We start from the raw sequence: 25,608 nt of genomic DNA, 5'->3' as shown, positions 1-25,608 counted from the left end.
ACCCTGAGGTGTGCAGGGCCTGAGAGACCCAAAACCACCTGGACATGGATGGAGGTGGCTCTAGATCAGGTGAAGTTTTAATGTAAAAATACCCTGAGGTGTGCAGGGTTTGAGAGGCCCAAAACCACCTGGACACGGGCTGGAGGTGGCTCTGCACAGTTGGACCAGGTGAGCTATGATTTGGGTCCAGAGGGCCTTTCCAGCCTCATCCTGAGAGTGATGGTGCTAAAACAGCTCCAGTGCCCCGAGGGAGAAGGGCTGCAGGGCCTGCAGAGTTCCTGGCACGCAGGTACTGCACTCCCTGCTTGCTCAAGGACAGATCTGGAAAGCTGAAGTTGTCTGGCAAATGTGGAATTGTGTCATGGGTTGTAGCTTAATAGTTTTTTATCCCACATAAATCAAGAGTGAGCGTTATCTCCATAAGAACTGGATGAAAATCATTAATAAATAATAATTAGCTGTTTCCTGAGCCTGCCATCTGGTGAGCATTTCTCCCAGCCAGCAGCTCCTGCTCCCTGCACTTCTCCAGAAAGCACCAGGATGAACTCAGGCTCTTCTCTCTCCTCCGCCAGTCCCTTTGGGAAGGGCAGGCACCCAGGATGCTGCCCCCTCCCCGCCTGTGCAGGTCTTCACTGCTGATGGTGAGCCCCCAGTTTCTGAAAACCCAGCAAAGCCCAGAAGCTCCTGAGCCCTGCCTTCCATCCTGCTCTGAGAAACACGTGGGCTCCAAGATATCCAAATTAATCATTCTAACCTGTAAGTGGCTGTCATTAGTATTATTATTTTCATCATATAAATTATCTTCCAGATTAGGTCATATGCATTTTGAGATCCTGTGGTTTCCTAGCAACTCCTCTCCCCATCTCCTGCAGACACAGTGTGCCGTTTGCTTTTCCTTTTTTAGCCTCTGTGCAGGGGTTATTTCAGTAACAGTGATCTCAGGCTCGGCCCCCGTGACCTTTAGTCTGTCACATTTGGGGCAGAAGATGCAGAAGACAGCCACCCCCCCAAAATGATGTTTGCAGCAGAGAAGCACGGGCCTCCACCTGCCCATCTTCTGTGCCCGGGCCAGCAGCGCTGAGCTCTGCAGGACAGGCAGGACTAAAACAAGCCCACATGTGGCAAAAACTGGCAGAATCTGGAAGATCCTAAACCCTCCTTCAAGCTGTCAGGCTTGATCAAAGTGCCAGAGCCCTCAGGGACACAGGACAGGTGCCCAGAGACCGGGCAGAGCTCGTGCCACCCGACAGCGCCGCTTTCAGGGAATTCACATCTGCACACAGACACCCATGGAAAAATCTGAGCTGTTGCTTTCAGGTTGTTTCTAGTCCAATGGAGGAAACTGTCTGGAGGGCCAAACCAATTTTAGGCACCAATTTTAATTAACTTCTCTAGCTGAGTTAATCAAGATATCTACCAAATTTAATCACGGTGGGGACGCGGAGCTGGGCGCTGTGACGATCCAGCCAATGCTTTGTGCAGCAGAGCAGGATTAACTTCTGTCCTGCCCCACTGACATTTTTTAAAATAACAGCGTCTGTTCTAAACTACAAAAGCTGTGGGGCTTAATTATTTAGATAGCAAGTGGCCCTGTTTCAAAAGGAAAAGGGAGCAGACCTCAGAACTGTCTCCACTCCACGTGGAGTACAGCTATTAATATTTGATCCCCTGCTAGCCCGGAGGCAAAGGGAATAATGTTCATTACAACAGCCTGAGCCTGAATCCACTGGAACAATTGACTGAACTGGAGATGAGGATGAACCTTCCCTGCTTCAGGTGAGGGGAGCTGGGCACTGGCAATTCCTCCAGCAAAGGAGCTGGTGTTTTATCAGGCGCAGAGAGAAATGGGAACCTTGGGTGGCACCATCAGAGCATCCCTGGGAAAGCACCACTGCACCCAAAATGCACTCCTGATCAGAGAGAGCCCTGTGAAGAGTAGGGAACAGACACACAAAGGCACGTGCTTGTGTTTGGAAGAAACCATTTAGTGGGAATGTAATGATCAGGAGCAGAGGGACAATGCCATGTCCCTGGGAAGGGAAATATTGCTCAGTGCTTCATCCCAGCTGTCTCCCACAGCCCCACTCCCTGGCAGCAGTCCCCATGGATTCTGTTCCAGGTTACAGCCGAAGGCCAGTCCTTTGCAGGCCTCGAGCAGCCCAGCAGCTTGGGAGAGGGTTCAGAAAAGTGGAGATGCAGTTTCATTTGTCGCTGTGCTCCCAGTCTGAGCCTCGCCCCTGGCCCAGCACAGAGCTCTCACTGTCACACTGATCAGGAGCTCAGCGTTAAAATGGGACAAGCAAATCTAGGTGAGGTGTGGAAAATAAAGCCAATTTCAGATGTCCCCGTTTTGGGGGGGGTCGAAAGAAGACCTATTTTTCAGACTGGTCATAGTCTGTGTCACCCAGTTAAAGCTGCAGACTTTACCCTGTGCGTGTCTCTGCCTGGGAAATTGTCTGCAGGGGCACAAGGTCTTGAGGTTAAGCAAATGCTTCAAACGTGTCCAGCACTGAGGGCCAGAGTGGCTCGCCCCTGGACAGGGACAGAGCCCCTGAAATGGCTCCACTCTCTGGAGCCTCTGCAGATATCTGCCTCCTGCCTTTCCTCTTCCTACAGCGTTTACCCATTAGCACCTCTAATTAGGAGGGAAAATCACGAGCTCCATGTTATTTAAGGGATTATGCAGCATTTTAAACTACAGCACAATGTAATTATTTTTTAATAGCTGCAGCTATTTAATGTATTTACTTTTAATGGCGTTTGAGTCATAAATTAACAGCAGAAAAGAAAAAAGGCAAATCGCTCGACAGAGAGGCAGGCAGCAATTGAAAAGAAAAGGAAAATGCTAAAAGGAACGATCAAAAATAAGCAAAAAGGAAGAGGTAGGGTCTTCGTTTTTCTTGTTGGCATTATTCTGGACTGCTTTTTATCACCTCTCTTGTGCCCCTGGAGATGTGTATTTTTGGACAGTTATTTTATCAGATGCCACAGCTGATGAAGCAGCAGTGCCACTGCAGGGCGCAGGCCTGGGCTCACTGTCCCTGTGCTGCTGCAGCCCGAGCAGAGCAGGGGACAAGGACACAGCTGCGACACAAAGAGGGGTTGGAAGGGCCCAGGCTGTGGGGGGAAGGTGAGAAATGGGGCACCTCACGTGCACCGTGGCCCTGCCACCCGAGCACGGCCAGGACGAGTCTCCAGTGCTCTGTATCTCACCCAAAACTGAACTTTGGGAAGCACAAAGGGGCCTGCAGCACCCCGTGCTGGTTCCCCCGTCCCTGACCCCATTGTTTCCCATCCCAAACCCCATTGTTTCCCATCCCTGACCCCATTGTTTCCATCCCAAACCCCATTGTTTCCCATCCCTGACCCCATTGTTTCCCATCCCAAACCCCATTGTTTCCCATCCCTGACCCCACTGTTTCCCAGCTGTAACCCCATTGTTTCCCATCCCAAACCCCACTGTTTCCTGTCCCTGCCCGCTGTCCCTGACCCGCTGTGTCTCTGCAGAAGGCGCGCCTGGCGCGGATCCGCGTGGCCAAGACGGGCAGCTCCAACGCCTACCTGCACAGCAAGCGCAACGGGCTGCTCAACGAGGCCCTGGAGCTCCCGGTGAGTGTCCCTGCTCCTGCCCCTGCCCCTGCTCCTGTCCCTGTCCCTGCCCCTGCCCCTGTCCCTGCCAGCCCCTCCCTGGCTCCTCGCTCCCCCTCATCCCCAGCCTGGCACATGGGGTCACACTCATGGGGTCACACTCAGTGTCACACGCGGGGTCACAGCCAGGAGCAGCTCCTCAGCTCCCTCAGATCCTGGCTGTGACGGAGCTGCTGGGGCTGGGCTGGGTCACACAGCCCACCCTGCAAACACCCCCTGCCCTCCGTTTGTTTCTGAGAGCCTGATGTGCTCTCCCACCCTGCAAACTCCCCCTGTTTGTTTCTGAGGGCCTGATGTGCTCTCCCACCCTGCAAACACCCCCTGTTTGTTTCTGAGAGCCTGATGTGCTCTCCCTGCTCATCCCCAGCCGGACAGGGACACGTTCCCCAGCTGCTGTTCGGGCTGCCTGGTGCTGGGTTTATTTTTAAAGGCCTCTGGAGGCCTCTGGCTGCTCGGGAGGAGGAAAGTTTGAAGTGCTCAGATTGCTCAGCAGAAGCAGCAGACACGAGAGGAGGTTATTACATTAAGCCTGATCAACACCAGAGCAGGTATTAGCACATTCCATGGATTTCATTCCAAATAAATCAGCCTGTCGTGCACGTGGGGAGCGAAGACAGAGACATGAAGAATGATTGAGCCCCAGAGCCACCTAGAACTCGTTTGTGCAGCCTCCCTTGGGATCTGATCCTCAATTTCACTCTCCCTGGGATGCAGGAGGAGCAGCAGAGCTGGGGCCGGAGCAGAACGAGCTCTCTGAGTGGGAGCTGGGGGCCCAGGGGTCTGCAGCCCCCCAGGAGCCTCCAGCAGAGGGAAGGGAAGGCAAAGCAAGGAAAGGATTCGTCCAAGGGCAGCAGCAGGAAGGAGATCAGCTTCCAGCGACAGTGCAGCCTCGTGCTCCACAAACGTGTGGATTTGGGGCATTTGCCATCTAGACACGAAGTACTCAGACTGTTTTCTTCTCATTTAGAGGGTTTTTTTAGTGAGCTTTATGTCAAAAGTGCTCGAGGGATGGTGAGATCCTTCCCATGGAAGCAGCCTACATATCCTCTTAGCACTAATCTCCTTGTACAGCTGAAATTCCCTTTTAGCTGCAGTGCCAGGAGGTGAATATCCCAGGAGCAGAAGGCTGGGAGCTCTGGTGCCTTTTCACAAGCCCCAGATAAGCACTGGGCCGGGCCAGTGCAGCCCCTGATCCAGTTCACCAGGGCCCACTGACGGAGCACTAAAATCGAGGTGAAGTGGAAGAATTTTGGATTTCAGAGCTGACACCACCGTGTGCTGCAGCCTCCCCCCAAGCCACCAGCAGCTCCCTGAATGTCTTCCAAGAGCAAACTGAATGGCAACTGGCATCCAAGCCTTGCCAAGCTGGCATCCCTGCTCAAGGAGCACAGCTCTCTTCCCCACCAGCTCTTGGCTGCAGCCAAACCCTGCTGCTGGAGACCCAGATTTTGTTTGCCTGCAGCAAGCCAGGAGCTGCTGAAGCAGAGCCCAGGCCTGCAGGATGCCTCTCCTCAGCCCTGCTCCCAAAATGCCAAATGCCAGGGTGTTGGCCCTGGCCCTGGTGCCCATTTCCCACCCGGGATGGCCTCGGGGGCTCCTGCTCAAGGAAGATGAGGCACAGGGGGCAGTCCCTGGCCCTCCGGGTGCCTCCTGTCCCTCGGGGCCGAGCCCAGCCCCGGGATGGGCAGAGGGAGAGGCTGGGCTGTGCTGCCAGCGCCTAACCACTGCCCTGGCTCCCCTGCCAGAGCTGGGGGAGCTCTGTCCTGGCTTTCAGATCCCATTTTGATTTCCTCTCAGGCAAATCCTCATAAAGAAGATCGTGTTTGCAATATGTGCTCTTCTTCTCTCTTCTCCCAGTGTTTTAGTGCAGCATCATCTCTGCTTCAGGGCTCCCAAGGAGCTCCATGGGAAACATTCCAGCCCAGGCTCCAGTGGAGTCAGCCATCTCAGCAGGAGCCAGCAGGACCTGCTGGATTGTTCCCTCATCAGGAGGATTGTTAATAAGAAAAATGGCACCGATTTTTTTTTTTTTTTTTAGGCCACTTCTAAAAATACATCTGGGAATGTTCATCTTCCAAAACAACAGCAACAAAAAAATCCATAACCTGCCTGAGATGCATTCCCACAGGAATCTATGAATCCTGTGCTCGGGAAGGCAGCTTCCTGAGTGTGCCACCTCAGCTGTGCCTTGGCACCTGCAGACTCAGAGTGGCTCCCCCACGGAAGGATGCCAGCAGCAGCCCAGGGCATGGCACCCGGAGCAGGGCAGCAGGGCACAGGGTGTGTTTAACCGCAGGGCTTGAGCCAGGGCTGGACTGGGTCAACAAGCCATGTCCTGGCAGCGTGTTCTGCCACCCGTTTCCTCTCCTGAGCAGCGGTTCAAGCTGTGCACATCCATTTTTTCCTCTCAGATTTGGGCATTACAGCCCCCCCTTACTGCTGAGGCACTGGAGGCACCTTACAGCACCCAGCTGCTCCTCAGTGCACGTCCCTGTCTGGAGGAGATCATCCTCAGACACACTGAGAGCACAGAGCAGAGCTCCAGCAGCAGCAGAGCATCCTGAATGCCCTGGAACACCAAACGCTGCCTGTGCAGCAACAGAGCATCCTGAAACCCCAAACGCTGGCTGTGCAGCAGCAGAGCATCCTGGATACCCTGGAACCCCAAACGCTGGCTGTGCAGCCAGCAGAGCATCCTGGATACCCTGGAACCCCAAACGCTGGCTGTGCAGCCCTGGCTCAGAGCTTTGCCCAGGGCCAGCCCTGCCCAGCTTCGCTTTGCCCTGGCGCAGGCTCTGGGGCAGGGATGGCTGCTGCCGTTCAAAGGTCAGGGCAGGCTCAGCAGTCTTCCTGTATTTTGGGAAAGCACAGCAGCACAGATTCCTTTTTCTGTGCCTGCTGGTTCCTGAGCTTGACGTGGTAAGTCAGCAGCCCCTCCTGCATTTCCTCCCTTGCTCTCAGTACCAGGAGCACACAGGCTGTGGCTCACATCTGAGTCCACCTGGCTGGACAAGAGAAATCATTAAGAAAAAAACCTGAGGAAACCTCCTGAGAGTCAGGAGGAAAAGCTGGCAGCTCTGAAATCGTTGTCCTTCCCCCTGTGCCAGCTCCTGCTGGTCCCGGCTGTTCTCCTGGTTTCACACCTGTTTGGGTTTTGTTCCCTCCTCTCTCTGTGGCTGTTCAGGGATCCACCGAGGAGGAGCAGCACATGACTAAAGGCACCTCCTTAATCGAAAGCCAACACCACCATCTGCTGCACTGCCTGGAAAAAACAACCGTAAGTACCAGCACAGCCCTGCCGGGCCGCGGGAAGGGGCTGCCCGGGCTCCCGGCACATCCCTCCGGGGCCGGCACCGTCCCGGGCTCCCGGCACAGCCTGCAGCGGGGAAAGGCGCTCCTGAGCTGAGAGCAGCGGCTCCTGCGGAGGGACTCGGGTGGGGTTGTGTGCTGCCCTCATCCCCTGCCCTGCGCAGAGCTGCCCCAGCTTCTCAGCCGAGCTCCTCCGAGCACACGCGGGTGCCAGCCGGGGCTCAGGGAGATCCCTGAATGGGCATTCCGTCTGTTCGGGGCTCCTGAAAGGCCCCGAGTCATTTCCCTTCAGTCACACATCCACCCCCGTCAGTGGGGCTGAGCACACCAGGGGAAGCTCTGCTGCCTGGGGGATGCTGCTGGGGACCGCAGCCACCGCCTGGCACAGCGCCCCGGGCTGGGAGGAGAGCCCCCAGCCCTGGAGAGGGCTCAGGGAGGATGAGCCCTGCCCGAGGGTTTGCAGGCTGCACACTCCTTTCCTCATCTCTTGCAAGGGCAGGGGATTTATCTCAAAGCCAGTTTGTGCAGCACGACTGTTCTGTTTGCATCCTGCAAGGTGTTGGGAGAGGTTTATTTTGCATCAGCGACTGATTGGGTATGCAGAAGTCTTTGGGAACATTTCAGGTATTTATTTGATACACATGTTTTGCTTCCAGGTTTTTATAAAAGGTTCTGCAGTAAAGGAACCATTATCTATACCATGATTCATTCTAGGGAGAATGGAGAGAGGTTAACACTTGAAATATTCATGCCTTTTTCTATCTGCATCCATCATCAAGTGTACTTTTGATTTCTGACTTGCAAGGGTTTCCTTTAGACAAATCACCTTCACTTCCATAGTTTGGCTTGTGCTGGAAAAGCAGCCCCCGGGCCTCAGGGGCGCACGGGAAGAAGCTGAGTCATTAATGACAGTGACCTGGGCCCGAGGAGCCCTGAGGGTCCCGTGCCAAGGGCAGTGATCTGGTTCTTCCCGTACCAATGGCTACTGGACTCGTTGGACACAGCTCGTGCTTTATTTCAATGTTACATCGCCAGCGGATATTTCACAACCTGACTCTTCAGTTTAAAACTTTCTGCCCCAAACCCTCAGAGCTGCGGCCCACCTTTCCCAGGGCCACTCTCCAGCAGGGTGGCTGGGGCTGGCACAGCTGAGCCCTGCCTGCAGCCTCTGCCCTTCTGGAAAGGCTCGTGGAAACTCGGACCCGGGCAGGGCCAGGCGAGCAGCTCTGGGGCTGCTCCGGCTGCTGCATCGCTCACCGGCTGGAGGAAGGGGCCAAAGTGTGCCCCAATTAGTGCTGTGGTGCCCTAATTAGCGGGCGTGGTGGCCTGGCTGTGTCAGCCCACCTCACTGGCAAAGGCTGCCCACGTCCAGCTCCCAGAGCTGCTCAGACAATGAGTCACGGGACTGGAAATGTTCCAAATGCTCCTCTTTTTCAGCAAACAGTGGCAAAAACAGTGCTGCTTGAATTTGGATTGAAACTCAGAAGGAGAATCTGCACAGAGGGGTTTTCCCTCATGTTCTTCAGCCGGTTATTGCTGTGGTGCAGCCCCAGATCAGGCAGCAGGTTTGGATGCTGCTCTGGAGTTATCAGGCCAGAAGGGTCAATGGGTTTGTGTGGAGATCCTGCACTTCACACAGTCTATTAAAACACCGTGCAACAGACGATTTAAATTGCAGTAAAAGCATTTTAAACACTGAAGAATCATTTTGTGAACAAGTGGCAGGAATGGAATGAGGAATGTACCATGGTTGCAAGCTTGTTTCAATGGGCAATTCACCCTTCCTGAAAGCAGGCAGAGGATTCTCGGAGTGCATTATTTATTGGCCTGGTCTCGGGGCTGTCACTGGCACAGCCTTCCAGCTGAGTGGCTGTGAATGGCCCCAGATCTGCTGTGTCAGATGACAGAGTGACCCTGGAGACCTTGGAGCTGCCCCACAGAGATCACTTTGCCATATTCCCACAGCAGATGCAGTTGGTTCAAACAAAAGGAGGTTTTTTCCCTCCCATTCCAGCTCCCAGATGGAGTCTGGACATTCACATGCTGTATTTTCTCCAAGTGCTGAGTGCCTCGAGCCCGTCCTTCAACCCAAACCCTTCTTCTGTGCTTTCACAGAGTTTGATCAAACCCCAGAGTCCACTGGTGACACAACAGCACAACAACCCCAATCTGTGACCTGTGCATCACCTTGTTTGCCTTTGCCTTTGGCTCCCAAAGGCTCCAAGCAGTAAAGCTGCTCTGGCTCGGCTCTGTTTCCGTGAACGGAGCGCTCAGAAGCTGAATGCTCAGGAGGGTTCTGGTTGAGGGGCCTCAGAGAAGGTTCTGTTGCCCATTCAAACTTGAGCTGGAATGCTGAGGCGAGAGATGCGGTGCTGGGACTGAACTTCTGGATGCTGGAATGGACAATGAACTGTGTTTTTATCTTCTGTTGGCATGTTGTCCCGTAGGGATTGTCCTATCTTGTGGATGATCCCCTGTTATCTGTGCGAACTTCCACCATCAAGGTATTTCCTTTTCAATTCGATCTGTTTTCTCTGTGCTCTCTGTGACGTGTCTGGACAGTGTTTGCTTCCTTCTCCCTCTGCTCCTGTCCTGGGCAGCGTGTGCACGTGGCTCCCCTTGCTCTCCAGTGCTCGTGTTCCCCGTGGGAGCTGTTATTTGTTCCAGTGGGATCTGCTGGCTGCCTCCAGCATGGTTGCTTTTGTTTCCCATCTTCTCTGGAGCTGACAGGGACTGGATGAGGTCTGTTCACTCTACCTGGGTGTTCTGAGCCACACGTGAGAGTTCTTTCTTTCAGGATTTCTTGTTCCTTGCCACAAAAGCTCTTTACAGATTCAGCTTTCTGAATTCCCTTCCCCTGAACACCTCCCCCTCTTCAGTGCTGTGTTTCTTCCCCCAGCTCATGCACTGCAGGGATGCTTTGAGCCCAACAGCCGCTGCCAGTATTGGGTTCTCTGGCCAGGTGATCATCCAAATGAGATACACGAAATCCAAATGAAATACAGAAATCCAAATGAAATACACAAAATCCAAATGAAATACAGAAATACAAATGAGATACACGAAATCCAAATGAAATACACGAAATCCAAATGAAATACAGAAATACAAATGAGATACACGAAATCCAAATGAAATACAGAAATACAAATGAAATACACAAAATCCAAATGAAATACAACCCTGCCACCCAGGCAGGAAGAAAAGGAGCGTGAGCTCCTTTGGGTCTCATAACCACGTGGCATTCCAGACTTTTTGAGGCCGTTCTGGAATCCAGCAAAAGCTGATCAGAAATTCCAGCCCCGCAGACTGACCGCGCCAGGCTGCGCGCGGGGCAGCAGCGATGGCCTCGGCCTCTGTCGCTGCAGCAGCTGCTGCTGCTTCCCTGCTGCCAGGGCTGAGCAGAACCCCCCCGGCTGCAGCGAGGGCAGAGCCCTTTCCTTGAGGAGTGCCCGTGCAGGCACAGAGAGCATCTCCCGCAGCGCAGGGGCTGCCACCCCGGCTGGCCGTGTCCCTCAGCGACAGCCACAGTGACAGCTCTGCTTCTCCCTGCCAGAACCACGAGTTCATCGACGAGCAGCTGTTCGAGCAGAACTGCATGGAGAGCTCCCTGCAGAACTACCCCTCGTCGCGGAGCCCCTCGCTGTCCAGCCACGCGGGGCTGGCCACGTCGTGCTGCTCGCGGCGCCACAAGAAGAGCACGCACCTGCCCAACTGCAGCGTGCCCGCCACGCGCCTGCGGAGCATGCAGGAGCTCAGCACCATCCACATCCAGGCCAGCGAGCAGCCCTCCCTCGCCGCCAGGTACGCCGGGCTGCCAGCGCCGGGCCGCTGCGGGCGGGCAGGGGGCAGGGGGCAGGGGGCAGGGGGCAGGGCTGGGCCCTGTGCGGGGCTGGAAGGGTGGCAGGGCTGTGCCCAGCTGTGCCCAGCTGCAGGGTGGCAGGGTGGCAGGGCTGTGCCCAGCTGCAGGGTGGCAGGGATGTGCCCAGCTGTGCCCAGCTGTGCCCTGTGCAGGGTGGCAGGGCTGTGCAGGGTGGCAGGGCTGTGCCCAGCTGTGCCCAGTGCAGGGTGGCAGGGCTGTGCCCAGCTGTGCCCTGTGCAGGGTGGCAGGGCTGTGCCCAGCTGTGCCCAGCTGTAGGGTGGCAGGGTGGCAGGGCTGTGCCCAGCTGCAGGGTGACAGGGCTGTGCCCAGCTGTGCCCAGCTGTGCCCAGTGCAGGGCTGTTCTCCAGCCAGGGGCAGGGGCTGGTGGCAGCATCTCCGTCTCCCCCCCCCAGTGGTGATTCCCGGGAAGGGGCTCCCGTCCTGGGAAGCAGCAGGCTGAAGCCAGGCTCGGGGCAGCTTGGAAGGTGGATATCAGGAGAAGGTTCTGTCCCCGAGGGTGGCAGGCACAGAACAGGCTCCCCAGGGAACGGGCACGTGGCAAAACCAACGGGCCAGCAGTGTCTGTCAGCCAAAGCTGCTGGAGGGCTGAGGTGGTCCCACGGGACACTCCACTGATTTCCATTGTCCAAAAGCCTAAATTGCCACTCTAAGCATCACTGGGAAGCAAATGAGAGGAATTTCACAATGGTGCCTTAGTAGCCGAGACCTACAAAGCCATAAAGGACACAGGTAAAGTGTGCCTTAATAGAAAATGTTTAAAATTTCATTTTATGCACATATTGCTGGAAAAGAATCATTTATTCACCATGTAATTCCTGCAAATACTAAATTACTTCCTAAATCCCCCTCAGCCCATTAAGTTTTTTGTGCACCAGGGCTGGTTTTGAGTGTCCCATTCCTCTTCTCCCCACTCCTATCAAATGGATGTAGAAACCAAAACAAAGCTGCCTTGAGGGCAGCAAGTGATTGCTTGGTGCCAGAGGGGCATTTCAGAGCATGAATTATGAATGAATAAGCACAAAACAAGTCTCCAGCTATTTCAGTTTCAGTGTGACAGTATTTTAAAGCAGCACCTGAAGCAGTAAGTCAGGGGAATGTCAGCTGTTCTGGGTGCTAAATCAGATGCTGGTGATATTTTAAATGTCAACACTTATTTCACTTGCTTACCAAACCGGGCAAGGATGGAGACAGGAGAAAAAGCTTTTCAGTCGTTATTTTTTTGGTGTGCTGGTTACCACTGGCAGCTGCACCCAGGCCCTGGGGCTGCCCCACTCCAGGCATCGGGGTGGGACCAGTTCCTGGGTGTTTGGGGGATCAGGAACCGTCCCCGGGTGAGTCACTCAGGGAACAGCAGCAGCAGCTTCCCCACTGGGAGCTTTTCATTCTGAAAGGACAGGCCTGGTGTCGAAAATGAACACGTTGGGCTGGTAATAGCAGACTCCTGTAGCTGTGCAGATGCACAGAAATCAACCCATCATTTTCACCCCATAATTAATTATAGGATGCAATTGATGCAGATCTAATAGGAATGCTCCCAGCTGTCACATCCTTGAAACTACTGCAGAGAGAAGTAAAATAGGAAAGATCAAGGGACGGTGAATATGAAAGAGGTATTTGAAATGCAAGAAAGACAACATCTTTCTCAGAAAGAACTACCTGTGCTCTGAAAAGATGCACTACGCAGGCCAGTGTATTTAGATGTCCTCTTAAATAAACTGGAATTATGCAAGAAGGAAATGGAAACAGAACAATTCGCCCTGTGAAAAGCTGTCTCCTAACCGGGGGGAACGTTACCAAAGCTCGGAGTAATCTGTGTAGACATAAATGGTGCCTGGCAGGAACGGGGGGCGTTCAAATGGAGTCTCTGAATATTTCAGCTGAATGAGATCCTGATTAAGAGCCACCACCGTCCCCATCCTTTCCACTGCCTCATTCTGAGAAACAAGCCAAGCACTAAATTTGTCTTCCAGCCGTTCCAGCCTCAACATGAAGTCGGACGACGGGCTGAGAGCGAACTGCAAGGCCGCGCAGATCACCACAGCCATCATCAGCATCCCCACGCCGCCCGCGCTGACGCCCGAGGGCGAGAGCAGACCCGGCCCGGGCAGCCCCGGGCCCGCCACGAACGTTCCGAGCGCGGCCAACATCGTCAAGGTGTCGGCCTTGTGAGCCCCCGGGGCTGCCCGGCCCCTCCGAGCCCCCGCCGAGCCCCCCGCCTTCCCTCCCGGCCCCGGCGGCGCACGGAGAGGGCAGAGCCAGCTGTGCCCGCAGCGCCAGCTGTGCCCGCAGAGCTGCACAGCTGGAGAGGGGCAGAGCCAGCTGTGCCCGCAGCGCCAGCTGTGCCCGCAGCGCTGCACAGCTGGAGGGGGCAGAGCCAGCTGTGCCCGCAGCGCTGCACAGCTGGAGAGGGCAGAGCCAGCTGTGCCCGCAGCGCCAGCTGTGCCCGCAGCGCTGCACAGCTGGAGAGGGCAGAGCCAGCTGTGCCCGCAGCGCCAGCTGTGCCCGCAGCGCTGCACAGCTGGGGAGGAGCCGGCACGGCGGCAGAGCCCCCGGAGAGAGCGGAGTATAACACTGTGTATCGCAGCACCTTTTTAAAGGTTTTTAATGGATAATATTTATTCATGAGGAAATGACTGAAAAGGTGAAAAACAATAGATTTTGTGAATTTTTTTCTTTTTTTTTTTTTTTTTTTTCTTCATGGAGCAGAACCTTTAAACCAACCAAAATCTCACTGATTTTTCTTTTCTTTTGTAGGAAAAGAGTTAGACAAAAGAAGCCACCTGTCACAGCAGCCCCGCGTGGCTGTGTGTGTGAGTGTGAGCGTGCAGAGGCGCGGCGGGCACGGCGGTGCCCAGCAGGAGCCCGGGCGTGCCAGCCCCCGTGCACACCCACACCCACACCCACGCCTCCCTCCCCGGATGCCACCCCCGATTTAGACTATTTTGTACCCGCCTTTCAGGTCAATACAGTGCAATTGCAAACAGTGTGTTTGTCTGCTAATTATTGTCTGTGGAAACATATTTGTGGAGAAAAACAAAAACAACAACAACAAAAAAAAAAAGAAGACAGGCTTTAGTAGAGTTTTAGTCCCACCTGGGTATCTGCTTTCTATTTTTGTTATCACTTACTTGTAAGAGTGTGACTAGACTACAGCTCTGTATTTTTAAAAAGGGAAAAAAACGGTAGGATTCTTTTTTAATACTGTGCACACAAATGGCAAAGAAGGAAAGCACTGAACTCAACTGCATCAAGCGTTCCTGAGTCTAACAGAGGTTCCTGGTAATGTATGCCCATGCTTTTTACCTTGGTTCCTACAGAGAATTTCCTTTGCTAGCACTGGACGTGTAACCCGTTGTAAATAGTAGCCAAATAATGTCTGGATTTATACTTGATGATAATTACCCCAGAGCCAAATGTCTTGCATGGACAGAGAGGTATTTGGCTTTTTCCCAGTCTGAGGGCTCCAGTTGTGCCACCCGTGGCTCCTGGCTGCATTGATTTTGGGGATAGACGAGGTCAGTTCTCCAGGCCCAGCACAGGACCCGCCGGAAAGGGGGAGCAGGACTGGAGTTTGGAAACATTTGCTAACGTGTGGTACAGACAGCCTTTTCTACTCACAGTTCTACACTTTGGGAAAAGTCTCATCATGAGCTAACAGCTAACCAAAACCTGAGAACACTGTGTGCTACTGCAGGTGCCTCCTGCTGGGGCTGAGCCGTGCTCAGGGCTGGCACCTCCTCGGGCACCTTCCTTCCTTCCTCAAGGGAAATTCCTGGCCTGAAACACACCTGCTCCCTGCCAGGAGCAGCTCCTCCTGCCCCTCTGCCCTCCTGGAGTGCCCTTTCCCGGGGGATCCAGGAGGGCAGAGGGAGCAGCATCCCCTCCTGCCTGGCTGGCTGATCCCCCTGCTCGTGCACAACCCCCGGCCCAAGCACGGTCCCCAGCAGCCTGCAGGGAGCAGGGCAAGACCCCAGTCCCCTCCTGAGCAGGGATTTCACAACATCAGAGCTGAAGGAATGGCTCAAAGAGTGTTTGAGGCTGGTTCAGCGCAGGGATGATGTTTTGTTTTTTTTAACATCTGTCATAACCTGTCCCGATGTAATATTTATCTGCACATATACACACACATATAGCTAATTACAGACACGTACATGTATAGGTAATTAATGCTGATTACACATAGGAGCTGCACCCTGCTTTGGCAGCACTCCTGCTGTGTGTGAGCAATGGCTGCTGCATCAACTCGACCCCCTCCTCAGAACCCTACACCATCCTGGGAACCCCAGGGTATGGCTGAGCCTCCAGTAGCTGCCCCAGCTTCCAGTCATTTATTCCAGGGCTGTAATATGTTACCCAAAACTATGTTTAGTCCTGTTTTAAAAGATTAAAGTGCTCTGCCTTTTGCTGCTTCCTGTACGAGGTTATACTGCAGTTAATCTTACCATCACTGAGGTTTTTTTTCAATGTTTTAATTCAGTTTTTGCTTTGTTTTCATTAACTGTCATCATCTGAGCACCCCTGCCCCTCCAGATCCGAGGCCTTGCTCTCCACCCCTTGCCAGGTTTGCAACCTCCTCTCCACTGGCACAGAGCGAGGGCGAAATGCCCCGCGCTGACAGGGGACAGGAACGGAAATTACAGAGTCAGGGATTCCCCGTGGAATCTTGGTGCTGCCTTTCCCATTCCTGGCTCAGTGGAGCTCTGCACCCGGAGCAGCCCTCGTGGCAGCCCTCGCCCAGAGCTGGGGCTTCTACCCTGTCAGTCAAGCTTTGTGGCAAAGGGAGCACAACAGTCAGATTCAAGAGGTTAAAAGGAGGAGGAAAACCAGTTCCAGGAGTTTCTGGCTGGCTGCTTGGGCTCCGATTGCCACGGCCTTTCTTCCACAGAACAGGAATTGTGACCCTCGCTGGGAAGCACGGCTTTGCCTCTGCCAGGAACGGGGCAGGCGCTGCCCCACGCTGCCAGCTCTCAGCACAGGCTCTCAGGGCACAGAAACACACCGAATTAAGGAAGCCTGAGCCTAGAGGAACAGGGCTGAAAGTATTTTCAGTGGGGGCATTAGCTCTCTTTCTCCTCTGAAGTTGCCCAAGTAAAGCATCCAAAAGCACCTGGAACTGCGTGGTGGAAAACCTGGGTTTTCCCCAGGAGAGCACTGTGCACCTCTGGGGGCTGCAGGGACAGGGATCCACTCCTGGAGGGACAGGACAGGGATCCACCCTGCAGGGACAGGGATCCACTCCTGGAGGGACAGGGATCCACCCTGCAGGGACAGGGATCCACCCTGCAGCGACAGGGATCCACCCCTGCAGGATCCTCCCCTGAGAACTCCTGAGGCAGAATCTCCCCCCCGGTGCCCCCAGGGCTGCCCTGCCTTTCCAGAACCCCAATCCCCCTGGGCACAGCCACCCTGACCCACGAAAACAGCACCTGGCACTGCCCCCGGGCAGGGCTGCTGCAGCCGGGCTCCTCTGCAGGCCAGCACCGGGATGGGCACCGGGATTGGCACCAGGATTGGCACTGGGATTGGCACCGGGGCAGGGCAGGGGCAGGGCAGGGGCAGGGGAGGCTCTGGAACAGCCCCGTGAGCCCGCAGAACATCCCTGCTGTGACTTCAGCTCCAAGCCTTCCCCCTCCTCTCATTCCTTGCCCCTTTTCATAGTTGCAGAGAAGCTCCTTTAAAAGAGGTAAAAAAGGATTCTTTGTACAGAAAGCAAGTGGAAAGGGGTTGTTTTTTCAGATTTTCCTAAAGCAATATTAAAAATCAAAGGAGCAACTCTTTTTTCTGAGCATTTTATTTCCTTGCCAAAGCTTTTTCTGAAGGAAACATGCTTTCACCGATTTTCAGCCCATGCTATCAATAGATTTCCTCTCTTCTCACCTGGCATTCAGCTGCTAACAGGATTCACACCCAGCTGGCAGCAAATGATGAAAAACACCTTTCACACACAGGCTTTGACTTCCATCAACTCTTTCTAAAAGCCCCTGTTCCTTTCAGTTCCCTTAAAAAGACACCCTAAGTAACACGTGGCTTTAGTGCAGAATAAAGCTCGTGGGTAATCCAAAATCCATCTTTCTTTAATTGGCCAGACCGACCAAGTTTAACCAACACCACTTGTTTAACCTCGCCTGTTGGTAATACTCCTGTAGTGTAACCCAGCATTTGCCATGCTAGTCCAGACAGCTTAAAGTGTGTGCATGAAAATCAGATTAATACCAGCAAAAGAATGCACATTTCCTTCAAGAGTTTGCTTTGTTAAGTAAAGAGGTTGCAAACATGTTGCATCTTACACGTATTGTAAAGAAAATGCAGGAAATTAAAACTCACATTTAGTTTATGTGTTGCAACATCCCTTGGACTTTGTAATATTTTAATCGTTGGACTAAGGCAGAGTTAAAGGCAGCACTCGTGAGAGCTGGTGAGCATCAGTAGCTTTGAACCACAAACTTAATTCTGCTTTTAAAGTTCGGTGAAACACCTAAAACACCTTTTCCACGGCGCTCCCCCATCCAGTCTAGCTCAATATTTTGTTTTAGAACACTTGTTTTTCTCCAACACTTGCAGCCAACTGCAGCAGATCCAAGGGTTTAGAGCCCGAGTTTTTAGGCTTTGTATTTGCCAAAAACGCTGTCCACGGCGATTTTCTAGAAGTGTCAGAGCAAAGGGAAGGAGTGAACAGCAGGAGCTGAGCTCAGCAGCCTGGGCTCTGCTCCTGAGCTCCTGGGCAATCACTAAGTGACCTCGAAGGAGTCATTTCACCTCTCTGGCAATCCTGCAGAGCAAGGAGCACCTCCTCTTGCACCGAGCGGAGCTCGGCTCCTGACACCCCAAAATGCCACAGGGAATTCTGGAGGCAGTGCCAGAACTGCTGCTGCTGTTCAGGAGGCAGCACCTGCGCCAGAAGCGCTTCAGGTGACAGAGAGCTTGTGACAGTCCCTCCTCCTGTTCCCAGTCAGGTCTGTCCCTCCGTGTGTGTCCGTGTGTCCCTCCCCTCCCTGGTTAAAGCAGGGCTGCCCCAGAGCCCCAGCTGGGGAAGGTCCCCACACACCCAACTCCTCCCCACTCTTCAACCACCACCGGGAGCTCCGGGGGCTCCTCGGCCCAACCGAGTCTCTGGAATCGGTGTGATGGTCTATTTTTGATAAACCAGTAGGGCATTCCAATGCAACGGTGTTTTCTTTAGGAGTTCTATGTTGTAAGAAGCTCTCTACCTGGTTATTTTCTATTTTCGTACTTTAAATGGGCTTTGCTTTACAAATGTCAGAGGACAGATACGAAATGTACCGGACACAACTGCAGGTAGCTTCCTTGGAGAACAACTTTCTAGAAGAACCAAGTTTCCTGTTGTCTTCTTTTGGAATTGTAGTGCATATGTTGAAACTTGTATATCATTTACAGTACTGAGTCTCGTGCCACTGCTGTACCTGATGTATCCAATCCGGATTAAACAGAGTATGTGCCACAAATACCAACAGCATGCTGCAATTTCTTCTCAAAACTTCTGGGAGGCTCTTTTGGAGAACTTTGGGTGTTGACCTGGGCCACTCGAGTTGCATCTAAACACTAGTGAACTCTTCCCTGAGCAGTCATTAACAGAATCAGTGAGATGTCCCAGGCCAGCTGTAATGCAGACCCTCAAGTGCATCTCTTACAGGGTCCCCTCTGGGAATGTTCAGAGTTGCAAAAATTCATCTTGGAAACACAATCAGGCTGTCTTGGCCTTTTCCAACTATGCAGACAAAGGGGAACCCCCTCCCTGGAGTCATTTGTGACACAAAGGGAGTGAGGCAGGAACAAAGCACAGAAAGAAAAGCTTTAAAATGAGTGCAGTGGCAGCCCAGGGTCAGCACCCCCGGCCAGCCAGCACTCCCCTCTTTTCCTGCCCCAGGACAGCTCTGTGCGAGCCAAACAGGAAATATCAATTAGTTTTAGCACTAATAGGTAATTCCATTGCTAATTAAAGCATTCCTGTAAGTGTGGGAAGCCTGATACTGTTGCACCCAGAGGGACAGACCAATTATGACTGCTGCACATTTTCTACATAATTAAATCCTCCACCACACAGCCTGCCGCACACCTTGCCACAGAAATGTTATTTATACAGAGTTAATTAACTGGATTTAATTCAGCAATACAGGCATCGAGATGCTCGTTTCCCTCTGCCCCTTCACTGGGATACAACCAGTGCCTGCTCACCAGGAGAATCAGGGAAAAGGGGATGAGCACCAGCTTTGAACAGGCCACGGGGCCTCACAGGGAATTCAGCTTCACCCAGAGCCACGGGGAAGGCAAGGAGGCAGCAGGGAGGGCACAGCTGGGGCTGCCCCTGGATCCCTGGCAGCGCCCAAGGCCAGGGGTGGAACAAGGTGAACTTTAAGGTCCCTCCCCACCCAAACCACTCTGGGATTCCATGAAATACAAGTGGGATTGCTCTGTATTTTCTCCTTTCTGAATTTCTTGTGTGGCAATGGCTGCCTTTTATCATCCTATTTTTACTTTGGATTGTAAAGATTCCAACTGAGCATCCAGCTGTCTTTGTTCTCCTTTTATTAACAAATTGTAACACCGTCACTGGACCAGTGTAAAACATTTACCAGACACAGCTGCTTATAAAAAGACACCATTTTTCTCCATCTCAAACAACATCTGTCTCCTGTCAGTGTCCTCCAGAGAGCCTGCTGTCACAGGCCCTGTCCAGCCCTGGTCCCAAGCAGCAGCAGGACATCAATCCCCATCCCTGAGCAGCTCCTGGAGATAGACTGAGTTGATGTGGCAGGCACTGCTGCAGCTCAGGTGCCAGTAGCTCCTGCTGTAGTGGCATACTGCTGTGTAGTAGCTCTGCCAGGCCTGGCAGTAACACCTCCAGAAGTCCTCAGAGCCCCAGGCCTCGTGGGCAGCATCCTCCCAGGAGCTGCAGCTCCGCTCCTGCTCAGCTCTGCTCGCGGCAGGACTGCAGAATTGATGCTTGTGGCTTCTCTTCTGTTTGGCATTTTGTTTTGGGACTTTCTTTTTCACTTCCTTTTGCCTTGGGCTGTGGGATAGCTCCCGAGGCCTCTCGGGTGTGGGACAGAGACCCGCGGGGCCCCGCCGTGCTGGGGGCACAGCAGCTGGCTCCTGTGGGTCTGAAAAGGCCTCAGAGCACGAGGCGTGTGCCCTGCTGTTAAAGGAAGCCCTGGAGCTCTCTGAGCCATCACTGTCAGCAGACACAGCCCCGCCTGCTGCTGTCTCTGGCTGGTGTTCCACCTCTGGCTGGTGCTCCATCTCCACGTGGTGTTCCACCTCTGGCTGGTGCTCCATCTCCAGGTGGTGTTCCACCTCTTCCCACTCCACATCCCCATTTCTGGGCAGCCCACGCTGCTCTCCTGGGCCTGAGTAACTTCTTAAAATCTCCACCTCTCTCTCTGACCCTTCTTTAATGAAATAATCATAATCTTCAACAAAATCTGAGAAGCTCCAGGGATTGGTGAGTTGGGTTTTGAAAGAAGACAAGCATGGAATTTTGGGAAGATTTTCTTTTAAGGCTTCCTCATCTGGAGCCTGAGTGCTGTGCTGTTCATCCATCCTGGAGAGGGGTTTCACTTGGTTCCTCTGCTCTGTGTGACACCTGGAAGTTTGGGGAGTTCTATTTTTCTCTACATTTGCAGGATTTGTGCACTTTTTCATCTGTTTTTGCTTCGGAGCCTTTTTTGGCCTTTCTGCAGAAGAATTATCCCTTGGGAGACTGGAGGGAGGCTGAGGTGTGTCTGGAAAGCCATTCTGGACAGGCTGCAGCACCGGCTGCTCTGGTTTAGGACACACAGTGTCACAGCTCACCACAGGACCCGTGGGTATTGCAGGTTTAACTTCTACCTGCCCACCTTCGAACTGCTCCATCATTCCAGGGGGGATTGGCTCTGCACAGAAGAGAAGCAAGCAGCCTCAGTCAGGGGCATCCTTCCCTCTGCAGCCCCCACGAGCACCCAGAGAAGCTTCTCCAAACTGCATGTCAGACATCAAGTGAGGGCCACAAACCAACCCCTTAAAGAGCCAGAACATTTCCTTCACAGGAGGCACCAGAGGCAGCTCAAGACTAACACTGCATTCCTTGCCAGGTGAGTGTGAAGAACGTGGGCTAAAAGCAAAGCAGCCTCAGCAGAGAAGCCACACATCAGCCCCCTGGGCTTGTGTGAAGCTCTGACTAACAGGAAACCACCAAGCCCAGCTGCATCCCCAGCACAGCACCTACCTGGCAGAGGAAGAAGCTGCAGGTTGCACTTGTGAGCAATTTTCATCATGGTGTTCTCCTCCTCGCCACGGCAGCAGTAGGTCACAGCCAGCCCCAAGGTGCCTGTGGGACAGAGCAGAGTTAATTGCAGGGCCAGCAGGGCTCAGCCTAGCAGGGCCCAGCAGGGTTCAGGGCTCAGGGCTCAGCCCAGCAGGGCCCAGGGCTCAGCCCAGCAGGGCTGTCCCACCGAAGCGGCCGGCGCGGCCGATGCGGTGCATGTAGGTCTCCCAGTCCAGGGGCACGTCCAGGTTGATGACCAGGTTCACCTTCTCGGCATCAATCCCACGAGATGTCTGCAGGAAGGGAGCAGGAGAAAAGGGCAGTGAGAGCCGAGTGACTCCACAGAGCTTGAAATGAACACGGAGCCCCCGGGAGGCTGCAAGGGCTGCAGTGGGGTCACGTCCAGCCTCCCCAGAGTCACCCCAGTGTGCCTGGCACCCACAGCACGCTGCCCAAGCAGCAGCTTTTAGCAGAGCTACAGAAAAACTGACAACTATTTCTGAGCCAGAGCACAGAATGGGATGGGTTGCACGGGCCCTAAAGCAACACCTCATCCCAGCCCCTGCCATGGCAGGCAGATGGGGAATGGGGGTGATGTCTAAGCTCCACTGAGAAAATGAGCCACAGTGCATGGTGCTTGATCAGCACGTTGCTGTTCTCTCCAATTCCAAGCCAAATCTAATCCTCTGAAGTAACTTTATGTGCAATACTCCTGCATGCTGTAAAATCTGCAGAGCAGTTAATGAATTTGAAATAGAATCTGTAAGAAGCTGGTTTGAAAGCAGTAAAAACTCACCAAGTCTGTGGAGATCAGGACTCTGCAGTGGAATTGCTTTAATTTAGCCATGGCATCGAGTCGCTGATTTTGATTCATGTTGCCTAGGAAGATAACAATTAGAAGCAGGTTACCTTCTTCATCTTTATGCCCCTCACACTCTAGAAAATGCTGCTTTGTATCATCAGAAATAAGTCAGAAACTTCCTCAAACATCAGCTCCAAATGAGTAAAGAAGGAACAAACAAAACTGGAAAACTCAGGTCACTCATTCCAAAAAAAAATTCTTTTCCTTGCAGACTGAGTCTTAAAAGGCCTACGAAGACTCAAATGCTGTTCTCAGCCATTTAACCAGAGGCCCTGCAAGGCAAGATTTAAGATATATTTTCCTATTTTAGGTCACATTTATGCACAATTTCAGTGGAATCAGAAAACTGTGAATGGATTCACCTGAGATGCACTCGGCAGGGAAGCCTCTGGACGTCAGTATTTCAGCCAGATGTTGAGCCCTGAGGGAACACACACACACACACACTGAGCACTGGAAATACAACCCCAGCCCTGCCTGGGGCTGGGTCATTCTCTGCAGCCAAGGACTGCACGGGGAGATTTTCAGTACTGCCCACTGCACTCCCCAGGCTGTACCCACAGCTGAAGGCTGCAGCCTGCTCTGGGGGCTCCCAGGAGCCATGAGCTGATCCCTGGCTGGACACGACCAGCACTGCTCTCAAACTGCAAACGCCTTACCTGCTGTGCAGATTTGAGAAGACCAAGGCTTGGTTGAAAGGAATCTTGCTGAACAGCTCCTGCAGGTGCTGGGTTTTTTCCTCAAAGGTTTTATGTGGGAGGGGATGGGAATGCACGATTTTGTAGTACTGCTTCAGCCCTGAGCAGGAAAGCAAAACAACAGATTAGGGCTTGCCAGAAACACATGCAGAGAGTTCTGTAAACATGTGATACTGCAGCTGGAGGGAAACTGCAAACAGACACACATGAGAGCCCCCGGGAGAAGTTTTTCTTAAAATTTTTTGAATGGATAGAAAAAGCAGAGAGTTCCATTTGTCACTGGTATTTTAAAAATACAGAATCACAGGCTGGTGTGGGTTGGAAAGGCCTTGAAAGACCTTCTCATTCCACTTCAAGATTCACTACATCAGCACAGGGAATCAATACTCATAAACTGAACAACTCGGGGGTGACATTATGAAAAACCACGCATTCTAAAGGCACGTGTTTTGGTTTCAGCATCCCCCTCCTCAACTGCTAACCACAGTAACTGCCCTTAGGTGCTTACCAAGAAGGCTGGGGTCCGTGGGGTTCAGCCTGACGAACGTGGGCTCCCTCATGTACCTGGTGAGAGCAGCAGCCAAGGACTCGGGGTAGGTGGCTGAGACGGCCAGCATCTGCTTGTTGACAGGCAGGGAGGAGTAGATCCAGCTGGGGGACACGAGCAGGGCAGTTACTCACACTCGGGCACCCAGCTGAGCACACAGGCACCACGGGAGGGCTCTGCCTTACTTGACCTGCTCCTGGAAGCTGCCCTCCTCCAGCAGCTTGTCTGCCTCGTCCAGCACCAGCAGCCGCACGCTGGCCGTGCTCAGGTAGTCCAGCTCGATCAGCTGCTTGATCCGCCCTGCAGGGGAGAGAGGAGGCAGCTCCAGACACCCCGAACACCCCAGCAACCAACTGCTGAAGTATTCCTGAACCGCCTCTTCATTTATTAAAAAAATACCAATATTGATCTAGTGCCGATACCCAGCTGTGAGGGACAAAACTCCCTGACAGTTTAAAGTTACAAAGTGTGTGTTTCTTGCAGGAGAGCTCCCAAATACACTCTGCAATCTACAGGTGATCACAGAGCCCTTTTACCTGTACAGGTACTGAATACCCAAAATACAAACACATGTTCATAGCTTTGGTACATCCCATTCCCCGCCATGGTAATTAGTTCCCAAGCTATTGAGCATCCCTAGTTTGTTCCTTGAAATGGGTCAGTGGTCCCTTTCATGGGGAGGGGTCCCAAAATGAGGAAGTAAATGTAGTCTTCCTCGTTCTGACCTTTCTACCTTTCCAATGCAAATGTGACAAATGAACCCTTGGCAGAACTCCCATTCTGGCCCACAATTCTCTTGTGTTCCTAGAAGCTGTTTGTCAGTTTCCATATTCTTCATTCTGAACCCAGCTAACCAAACACCGTGCTGACCAGCAATCAATTGTGAGTTAGCTACCAACTCTTAACTTCATCGAGGCCTACCTATTTATTTTAATTAACTCCAATGAAGCTTATCTCTAACTAAAACCTTATCTCCTCCAAGATCTCTAAATTCCGTACAGTTTGTGTCTCACTCTGAGGCTGAGCCCTATCAGTGGCAGCGAGCACAGCCCACCCAGCGTGCCGGGGCTGAGAACTGAACCGTGCAGGGTCACCGGGCCCCGAGCCCAGCAGAGCTGCTCCCCACCTGGGGAGCCCACGGCGATGTGACACTTCCTCAGCCTGCTCCTGTCCTGGCTCAGCGGAGTCCCTCCGATGAACACGTGGCACTCCAGCCCTTCCATCTTCACGCCAATCGTTGTGATCACGGCGTGGATCTGCACAGCAATCTCCCTCGTGGGAGCCAGGATCAGGATCTGCGCGGGGCAAGGGTTAAACGGGAGGAGGAGAGCCGCAGGATGGCGCTGAGAGCTAACTGTTTTCCCCGCGGTGTTTGTTTGTTCCCCCGCGGTGTCCCGGGGCCTGCAGCCGCACCCCCGGAGCCGCGGTTCCCTGCCCAGGGGCCGGCCGGCTCACCTGCGTGGCGGGGCTCTCCAGCAGCACCGCGTCCAGCGCGATGGTGGCGAACACGCACGTCTTGCCGGTGCCAGACTTGGCCTGCACGATGAGATCTGCAAAGAGCGGCCACGGGGGTCAGGGCAGGCCCGGGACAGCTCCGGGACAGGCCCGGGACAGCCCCCGGCCCGCCCGCTCACCCAGCCCGCAGCGCCCCAGCGGGATGGCCTTCAGCTGAACCGGAGACGGCCGATGGAACCCGGCCGCCTGCAGCCCCGCCAGCACCGGCGGCGACAGCAGGAGGGAGCCGAAGTCCGCCGGGCCGCCGGGCAGCAGCACGTCCCGGGTGCGGAACGGGCCCGCCGCCTCCATGGGCGCCGCCATCTTGGCGGAGCGGACGGGGAAGTCTCGCGAGAGCCGCCGCAATCCCGCGCCGGGCAGCGCCGCCAGGGGGCGCCGTGCAGGCAGCATGGCGGCGGCTCCGCCTCAGGGCGGGCGGGCGCGGGGCCGCCCCGGTTCCGCTCGGTACAACCGCCAACAGCCCGGAACCGCCGCTGAGTGCGGCTCCTGGCCCTGCACAGACACCCCGAGTGCGGCTCCTGGCCCTGCACAGACACCCCGAGCCCCACTCTGAGCCTGGGAGCGCTGTCCCAGGGCGCCCTGAGCTCCTGGGGCCGGGCCCGTCCCTGAGGAGAGCACACAGTTCACAGAACACACGATTTAGGAGCCTACAGAAAATTCCTACCAAAAAATTAACAGCGTGGTATTCACTCAGCAAAGGGCAGATGAGTTAATCTGTATGTGCGTTACTTGCTACCCTCTGTAGGCCACTTATTTTAAATCGTGGGTGGGTTTATGAATATCAGCTTTTATGGTAGCTCCTCGGAGGCCCTGGACACGCAGCTTGCATTCATTGCGAGGGGATTTGGAAAATCTCCACAGTGGCTTCTACTGTACAAGCACATA

General features: G+C 53.8%; 2 protein-coding genes across 6 annotated transcripts in view; one reads left to right on the top strand and one right to left on the bottom strand.

Annotated features, from left to right (window-relative positions):
- Nucleotides 1-16,069, top strand: part of KCND3 (potassium voltage-gated channel subfamily D member 3) — a 90,410-nt gene extending 74,341 nt beyond the window's left edge. For 3 of the 5 annotated variants that reach the window (XM_038162465.1, XM_038162467.1, XM_038162466.1), the window contains exons 4-8: nt 3,508-3,609; nt 6,833-6,925; nt 9,405-9,461; nt 10,514-10,761; nt 12,811-16,069. In XM_038162465.1, coding sequence (XP_038018393.1) covers nt 3,508-3,609; nt 6,833-6,925; nt 9,405-9,461; nt 10,514-10,761; nt 12,811-13,009 — 699 coding nt within the window. In that variant the 3' untranslated portion in view covers nt 13,010-16,069. The remainder of the gene's footprint in view (nt 1-3,507; nt 3,610-6,832; nt 6,926-9,404; nt 9,462-10,513; nt 10,762-12,810) is intronic. The other 2 variants (XM_038162468.1, XM_038162469.1) reach the window with 2 other exon arrangements.
- Nucleotides 16,070-19,369: 3,300 nt separating this feature from the next.
- DDX20 (DEAD-box helicase 20) lies at nt 19,370-25,128 on the bottom strand. The gene is made up of 11 exons (XM_038162726.1): nt 24,843-25,128; nt 24,664-24,758; nt 24,335-24,503; nt 23,394-23,508; nt 23,170-23,312; nt 22,623-22,761; nt 22,326-22,384; nt 21,898-21,980; nt 21,289-21,394; nt 21,063-21,164; nt 19,370-20,730 (listed from the first exon to the last, which is right to left on the bottom strand). The coding sequence occupies exons 1-11, from the start codon at nt 25,111-25,113 to the stop codon at nt 19,562-19,564; spliced, it is 2,451 nt and encodes an 816-aa protein (XP_038018654.1). The 5' UTR covers nt 25,114-25,128; the 3' UTR covers nt 19,370-19,561.
- Nucleotides 25,129-25,608: the final 480 nt, after the last annotated feature.

The sequence above is a fragment of the Motacilla alba genome, chromosome 26 (genome assembly GCF_015832195.1).
Source record: "Motacilla alba alba isolate MOTALB_02 chromosome 26, Motacilla_alba_V1.0_pri, whole genome shotgun sequence".
In the NCBI taxonomy this organism is placed as follows: Eukaryota; Metazoa; Chordata; class Aves; order Passeriformes; family Motacillidae; genus Motacilla; species Motacilla alba.
This window is presented reverse-complemented; position numbering and strand designations above follow the sequence as displayed.